The sequence below is a fragment of the Salmo trutta genome, chromosome 38 (genome assembly GCF_901001165.1).
Source record: "Salmo trutta chromosome 38, fSalTru1.1, whole genome shotgun sequence".
Taxonomy (NCBI): Eukaryota; Metazoa; Chordata; class Actinopteri; order Salmoniformes; family Salmonidae; genus Salmo; species Salmo trutta.
The window spans coordinates 16,217,356-16,225,843 of NC_042994.1; the positions used below are offsets into that span (position 1 = coordinate 16,217,356).

General features: G+C 42.4%; 1 protein-coding gene across 1 annotated transcript in view; it reads left to right on the forward strand.

Annotated features, from left to right (window-relative positions):
• LOC115177626 (protein kinase C alpha type) overlaps window positions 1-8,488 on the forward strand; it is a 259,435-nt gene that overhangs the window by 212,052 nt on the left and 38,895 nt on the right. The window contains exons 9-13 of the mRNA XM_029738557.1: window positions 560-703; window positions 1,264-1,437; window positions 3,245-3,336; window positions 4,513-4,575; window positions 4,777-4,915. Coding sequence (XP_029594417.1) covers window positions 560-703; window positions 1,264-1,437; window positions 3,245-3,336; window positions 4,513-4,575; window positions 4,777-4,915 — 612 coding nt within the window. The remainder of the gene's footprint in view (window positions 1-559; window positions 704-1,263; window positions 1,438-3,244; window positions 3,337-4,512; window positions 4,576-4,776; window positions 4,916-8,488) is intronic.

The following is an 8,488-nucleotide window of genomic DNA, read 5'->3' on the forward strand; positions in this document are numbered from 1 at the left end:
TCTGGAGAAAATGGAGGTCGTAAGAGTGTGTGAAAATGGGTGTGTTTAGTGCATGTGTGTGTTCGAGGCCAGGAGAGTTTACTGTCTTGCTCTGATTCTGAACCAAGCATGACCTGACGAGTTTTGAAGCTTTGTTAGAGCATGTAGTGGACACACTTTAGCGTTGCGATTGATACTTGATTGGATGGTACATTGACCAATGACAATGCATTATCACTGAGGGGTTTGACAGTAATTCATTCAAATGTGTTTAGATGAATTTCAACATTTTGACCTAAGGGTTTCTTGTAACGCCACAAAAAGGGGACTTATTTTACCATAATAGGTTAGTATAATGGCAAAGTCAGGAGTATTCGACACGCGTACTGTAAATCCATATTTACTTTTTTATACCCTCTGTGTCTATCTGTGTTCCATCTCCTCCAAAGTGAATGATTTTTTTTAAATAGATATTTTATTTTGAATTGTGTTATATTGTGTTATAAAAGGCTGCACAGCAGTGTGTGTGAGTGCGTTGTGTGTGTCTCTCACACCGTTCCCCTCTCCTCACCACACATAGAAAGCCAAGCTGGGCCCTGGAACTAAGAAGGTGATCTCTCCATCAGATGACAGCACGTCTAATCTGCCCTCTAACAACCTGGACTCTGTCAAACTCACCGACTTCAACTTCCTGGCCGTGCTGGGGAAAGGCAGCTTCGGCAAGGTGAGCCAGGATTTGACTTGTGTTTTTAAGGAGGTGAAGTGGTAGTTTCCCGGGCACAGATTAAGCCTAATCCTGGACAGAAAAGCACTTTCAAATGAAGATTCTCCATTGATCTTGCTTTTTAGTGTTGATCTTGCTTGTTCTGTGTTTGGGAAACTTCCCCACAATGATTTGTCACGAGTTATTCTTATTGGCTTCTGAAATCAGCTACCCAACTTGCCATGTTCAATGTCCTGGGATGTTACCTATCAGACAAATCTGAAATTGATTAAGATCCAAGTCTATGTTGGTGTACTGTGAGTCACATCATAGTCACATCATCCATAATTTACACAGAACCGAGTCGTACAATGAATGAATCCAATGCAATATTTCGGTTTAGACTTGTCCGTACCTCGATGTAGCACAACGTGAACAAATGACTCTATCCACGCGTCAGTTGACCAATAAGCACGCAGTAACAACATAACAGTTGAGTTAATAGCATTACTATCCGCATTAAGCCAACCTGTTAGAAGCCGTCGGTCTAACCTTTGACCTCTCGTGTTCCTGTGTACCAGGTGATTCTGGCAGAGATGAAGCCTACAGATGACCTGTACGCCATCAAGATCCTGAAGAAGGACGTGGTGATCCAGGATGATGATGTGGAGTGTACCATGATAGAGAAGAGAGTCCTGGCCCAGCAGGACAAACCACCCTTCCTCACCTCACTCCACTCCTGCTTCCAGACCGTGGTATGGAGACGACGGACACACACACACACACACACACACACACACACACACACACACACACGTGAGCAGATGGGCACGCCCGCATTCACAAACGCACAATTGCTTGCTTTTTGCTGTCCATCGATGTTGATGATGCTGTGGGTATTGTGGTGGGGCATAAACACACACACACACACACACACACACACACACACACACTATATACATACTATTTTTCTCTTAATCATCAAGCTCCTCTATGACACTAAATGAACAATTACATTGAATATGTTCTTGTACTTACCTGCAGTATAGTATGATTACTGTTCATGTGTTCATGGTTATTATTGGCCTTGACCGTGACCTTTCCCCTTTGAGGATGCCATCACCCAGAGTTGTAGCTGTTCGATGCGACTCTACCACAGGTTGAGTGGGCTGTATCACTTTGCTGTATGTGTACCGTTTGTACATGGCCGTACACCTTTTATTTATTAGGTTGAAAGTAAAGGAAAGTCATATTGAATTGTGTGTGGGCATTCCTTGTCAAGTTACTACACACACACACACACACACACACACACACACACACACACACATATGTACACCACCCACATATACACCCACCCACACAAAGTTCAATTAAGTTTTAATCTGTCCGCTTTTTCAGCACTTCTCATTCCTCCTTAATCTTTAATCCCTCAATCTCTCTTGGGCAGAGACGACAAAGGGCAGGCACCATCTGCACTGTACGGTGGCGAACACACACACACACACACACACACACACACACACACACACACACCACACACACACCCATCCCCAAAGTGGAAATCTAAAATTCATTGCATTTTAAGTGATGAGAAGTCCAAATCCTCTTCACAATAAGGTGCCACGATCACTTTGAGGGTAATTGTTTAAGAAAACCATTTGCCTTGTCTGACAGGTTATGTCAAGCTTATGTTGAGCGAAGTGCATAACCTGCTAACCTTATTATAACTGCTAACCTTATTATAATCTCGCAGTGTGATTTAATTCCAAATGATTCTTCAACAATGTGCGTTATAAGGAGGCGATTTATTTAACTAGGGTTTAGTAAGCTGAGGAATACATAAATAGTCGCCTCTTCAGAACACACAATGTTGAAGCAAAGTTTCAAATTAAATCACACTTCCAGATTATAATTAAGCAATAAGGCCCGAGGAGGTGTGGTATATGGCCAATATACCACGGCTAAAGGCTGTTCTAAGGGCACGACGCAATGCAGAGTGCCTGGACACAGCCTTTAGCCGTGCTATATTGACCATATACCACAAACCACCGAGGTGCCTTATTGCTAATATAAACTGTTTACCAACGTAATTAGACCAGTATACGGTAATATTTTGTCATACTCGTGGTACACAGTCTGATATACCACGTATTTTAGCCAATCAGTATTCAGGGCTCGAACCACCGGTTAATAATGAGGTGTATGTTAAGTTTTGCGCTTTGAAAATGTCGCCCCTGTGACTAGTGCAGAACAGACAGGTAAAGAGGCTGTCTGAGGGATTTACTTCAGTTTGACTACACATAATCGAGTCATACATGGGAAATATTTCTGAGGGCTGTATTTTTCCTCTGATGTTGTTCTTCTGCTTTCTATAGTACTTAACACTCCTACCGTATCCCCTATGTGTGACTCAATACTACACAGCAGCCTCATCACTGGGTCCATCACTGTTATCATGTCACAGTATATGACGGTAGAACACATGCCAACCCAAAACATTATGAAGAACAATGTTAAATGATATTTAACTCCCCCACCTCTGTCTCCCTCTCTGCCCAGGACCGGCTGTACTTTGTCATGGAGTACGTGACTGGAGGAGACCTCATGTACCACATCCAACAAGTGGGCAAGTTCAAAGAGCCACAGGCAGTGTGAGTTACCCTTTCCACTTGTTTTAACCTTTTATACCACATACAAATAGAAACGCAGCGTGTAAAGTGTTGGTCCCGTGTTTCTGCTGCCGAGTGGCGCAGCGGTCTAAGGCACTGCATCTCGGTGCAAGAGGCGTCACTACAATCCCCGGTTCGATTCCAGGCTGTATCACATCCGGCCGTGATTGGGAGTCCCATAGGGCGGCGCACAAATGGCCCAGCGTCGTCCGGGTTTGGCCGGGGTAGACCGTCATTGTAAATAAGAATTTGTTCTTAATTGACTTGCCTAGTTAAATAAAGGTAAAACATTTGTAAAAAGAAACATTTTGTTAGCTGAAATAAAATATTTTATATTTTTGAATTAACCTTTATTTAACTAGGCAGCTCAGTTAAGAACAAATTATTATTTACAATGACGGCCAACCAAAAGGCAAAAGGCCTCCTTCGGGGACGGGGGCTGGGATTTAAAAAAATAAATACAAATATAAATATAGAGCAAAACACACATCACGACAAGAGACAACACTACATAAAGAGAGACCTAAGACAACAACATAGCAAGGCAGCAACACATAACAACACAGCATGGTAGCAACACAACATGACAACAACATGGTAGCAGCACAAAACATGGTACAAACATTATTGGGCACAGACAACAGCACAAAGGGCAAGAAGGTAGAGACAACAATACATCTCACAAAGCAGCCACAACTGTCAGTACGATGCTGAGGAGTATTTCTGTCATTAAATAATAAAGCCCTAATTCTGATTGGCTGGGCATGGCTCCCAGGTGGGTGCACCCATGGCAGCATCCCTGCCCAGTCATGTGAAATCTATAGATGTTCTATGAACTGTAACTCAGTAAAATCTTTGAAATTGTTGCATTTATATTTTTGGTCAGTATAAATAGGGGGAATACAAGTGTGTGTGTGTGTGTGTGTGTGTGTGTGAGATAAATAAATAGAGGGCTTGGAAGAGAGCTGGGGAAGGGAGAGGAAGAGGTCAAACTAGACTGGGCACTGCAAAGTCTGGAGGAGAAGGAGAGACGACAGAAATATTCATTCTTATAACCTAGGCTGTCAGAATGTGTTCAGCACATTACAGTCCTTTACAACCCTTCCTGTTTGAAATGAATGGCTTCAGGGCTGTCTGACATGGAGCATGTCATTGCAGGTTCTATGCAGCAGAGATCTCTGTTGGCCTGTCCTTCCTGCACAAGAAAGGAGTCATTTACAGGTGGGTCTTCCAGTGTCTACCAACTCAGAGGCACTTTATCCCATTCTAGGATCAATGTTTACTGTACACTGTGTATTGTCAAACCATGAATGAATCAATTGAATCATGTAAGGAAGTAACAGGAGCGGCGTAGAAAAGGCCCTTAAATACAATGGTCGTCTTCATTTGGCACTTGTCACATGATGCGGGTGTCTCCTGCAGGGATCTGAAGCTGGACAACGTGATGCTGGACTCGGAGGGCCACATTAAGATCGCTGACTTTGGCATGTGTAAAGAGAACATATACGAGGGTGTGACCACTCGCACCTTCTGTGGGACGCCCGACTACATCGCCCCAGAGGTAGGAACAGGGTGTGTGTGTGTGGGGAGGGAGAGGGGTGGTGTGGAGGGAGGGAGAGGGGTGGTCATCTTTGTCATTGTCTGGCCTGCACCCCCGTCTCCGTGGTGATCCACATCCGAGTCGACAGCTCAGGACACACACACACACACACTCCAGCTGACTCTGACAAACATCCTTGTGCTCTAGGGCTGGTTGAAACTTATCACAGAGAAGCCAAGGTCTACGTATCATTGATTATCTATGTAGGCTATGTCCTGTTGGTAAAGCAGCCTGCCTCAGTAAGCATGCTATTCAGGGAAGAAACACTGAACTCCGGCTGTAGAGAGTAACATAAGCACTAACTTTAACAATACTATTTTAGCATAATACTCATGTAAGCGCCATTTAAACCACATAAAAATGTGCGTCAACACCATTTCCGTGCATTTACCCACCGTGTACGTGCATCCTATAGCATCTTAGTGTCTTGTTTCCTATTGATTTGTATCAGCACATCCACTACAGTGCCTCTACATAACACTGAGTTAGAAGGACTACAGTCTCTACTGAACACTGAGTTAGAAGGACTACAGTCTCTACTGAACACTGAGTTAGAAGGACTACAGTCTCTACTGAACACTGAGTTAGAAAGACTACAGTCTCTACTGAACACTGAGTTAGAAAGACTACAGTCTCTACTGAACACTGAGTTAGAAAGACTACAGCCTCTACTGAACACTGAGTTAGAAGGACTACACCCTCTACTGAACACTGAGTTAGAAAGACTACAGCCTCTACTGAACACTGAGTTAGAAAGACTACAGTCTCTACTGAACACTGAGTTAGAAAGACTACAGTCTCTACTGAACACTGAGTTAGAAAGACTACAGTCTCTACTGAACACTGAGTTAGAAAGACTACAGTCTCTACTGAACACTGAGTTAGAAAGACTACAGTCTCTACTGAACACTGAGTTAGAAAGACTACAGCCTCTACTGAACACTGAGTTAGAAATACTACAGTCTCTACTGAACATTTTGAGTTAGAAAGACTTCAGTCTCTACTGAACACTGAGTTAGAAAGACTACAGTTTCTACTGAACACTGAGTTAGAAAGACTACAGTCTCTACTGAACATTTTGAGTTAGAAAGACTACAGTCTCTACTGAACATTTTGAGTTAGAAAGACTACAGTCTCTACTGAACATGTTGAGTTAGAAAGACTACAGTCTCTAGTGAACATGTTGAGTTAGAAAGACTACAGTCTCTAGTGAACATGTTGAGTTAGAAAGACTACAGTCTCTAGTGAACATGTTGAGTTAGAAAGACTACAGTCTCTAGTGAACATGTTGAGTTAGAAAGACTACAGTCTCTAGTGAACATGTTGAGTTAGAAAGACTACAGTCTCTAGTGAACATGTTGAGTTAGAAAGACTACAGTCTCTAGTGAACATGTTGAGTTAGAAAGACTACAGTCTCTAGTGAACATGTTGAGTTAGAAAGACTACAGTCTCTAGTGAACATGTTGAGTTAGAAAGACTACAGTCTCTACTGAACACTGAGTTAGAAAGACTACAGTCTCTACTGAACACTGAGTTAGAAAGACTACAGTCTCTACTGAACATTTTGAGTTAGAAAGACTACAGTCTCTACTGAACACTGAGTTAGAAAGACTACAGTCTCTAGTGAACATTTTGAGTTAGAAAGACTACAGTCTCTAGTGAACATTTTGAGTTAGAAAGACTACAGTCTCTACTGAACATTTTGAGTTAGAAAGACTACATTCTCTACTGAACATTTTGAGTTAGAAAGACTACAGTCTCTAGTGAACATTTTGAGTTAGAAAGACTACAGTCTCTACTGAACATTTTGAGTTAGAAAGGCTAGTCTCTAGTGAACATTTTGAGTTAGAAAGACTACATTCTCTACTGAACATTTTGAGTTAGAAAGACTACAGTCTCTAGTGAACATTTTGAGTTAGAAAGAGAGCGTTTTGCATGAGAATCTGCCCTAGATGTAACCAATCCAGTCAAGCACAGCTCAGCTCAGTGAGGGACATCATATTGATTTCCTCTAAAACGTCCTCTCTAAGAGGTTCATTTGGTTTCATGGGTGCTGGGGCTGGGTGGACAAGCTGTGACGGTGATGGTGGTGAGATACACACACACACACACACACACACACACACACACACACACACTCAGGGTGGTTGGGGTGGTGGTGAGCCCCTCAGCTAATGCACCGTCCAGCTCTCACAGCAGGGGCTCCAGTCAGGCCCTCATAACTCCACACACTCGCTCTCTCTCTCTGACTTTGAGAGACTTGGGAGAGTAGACGTCGAGACCTAGACGTCGAGACCATTTTATTAGCGCCAATGAATGGTTGGAAATTGACATTCACCTAAAAGCACAGTTTGAATTGCAATCTGATTTCTTCATTTCTTCAAGTCTGATTTCTTCATTGAAGTGAAATTGACCTCAACCTCGTAATACCAGAAGTTCTGCGTCCCCTATATGTGTGTTTTATTCATATTGTCCCCTATATGTGTGTTTTATTCATATTGTCCCCTATATGTGTGTTTTATTCATATTGTCCCCTATATGTGTGTTTTATTCATATTGTCCCCTATATGTGTGTTTTATTCATATTGTCCCCTATATGTGTGTTTTATTCATATTGTCCCCTATATGTGTGTTTTATTCATATTGTCCCCTATATGTGTGTTTTATTCATATTGTCCCCTATATGTGTGTTTTATTCATATTGTCCCCTATATGTGTGTTTTATTCATATTGTCCCCTATATGTGTGTATTATTCATATTGTCCCCTATATGTGTGTTTTATTCATATTGTCCCCTATATGTGTGTTTTATTCATATTGTCCCCTATATGTGTGTGTTATTCATATTGTCTCCTATATGTGTGTTTTATTCATATTGTCCCCTATATGTGTGTTTTATTCATATTGTCCCCTATATGTGTTTTATTCATATTGTCCCCTATATGTGTGTTTTATTCATATTGTCCCCTATATGTGTTTTATTCATATTGTCTTGCTATTTTTGCGATGTGGATGTTTGCTATCCTCTGTGTTTGTCTGTGCGTGTTTTCATGCACTTTAGTGTCTGTGTGAGAGTGTGCGCGTGTGCGTATCTGTATGGGAGTACTCTTCTGTGTACTGTACGTATGTGTGTCTCTTAGTTGTCAGGAGCCATGTGGAAAAACAGCTCAGGCGGTCCCCGGGCACCTCTCGCTCTTTCGCCTGTCACCACCACATTACGCCGCACGCACACGTGCACACTGCATTGCTCTACTTCTCTCTTTCCACTGTTTACCTCTCACCCTGACCTACATTGGCAACCATGGGAAGGCTCTGTGAGCGTCCCAAACGGCACCCTGTTTCTTCTATAGCCCTATGGGCCTTGGTCAAAAGCAGTGCACTATAAAGGGAATAAATAGGGTGTCATCTGGGATGCAGCCTCTATCAATCTGAGAGGAAAATGTTGGTCACTGTATGCTAATGAGAATGTACACACTGCGTTACCAGAGTAACAAGCCTGTGAGTTAGAGAGTGGAAGGGAGGGATGGAGCGGAG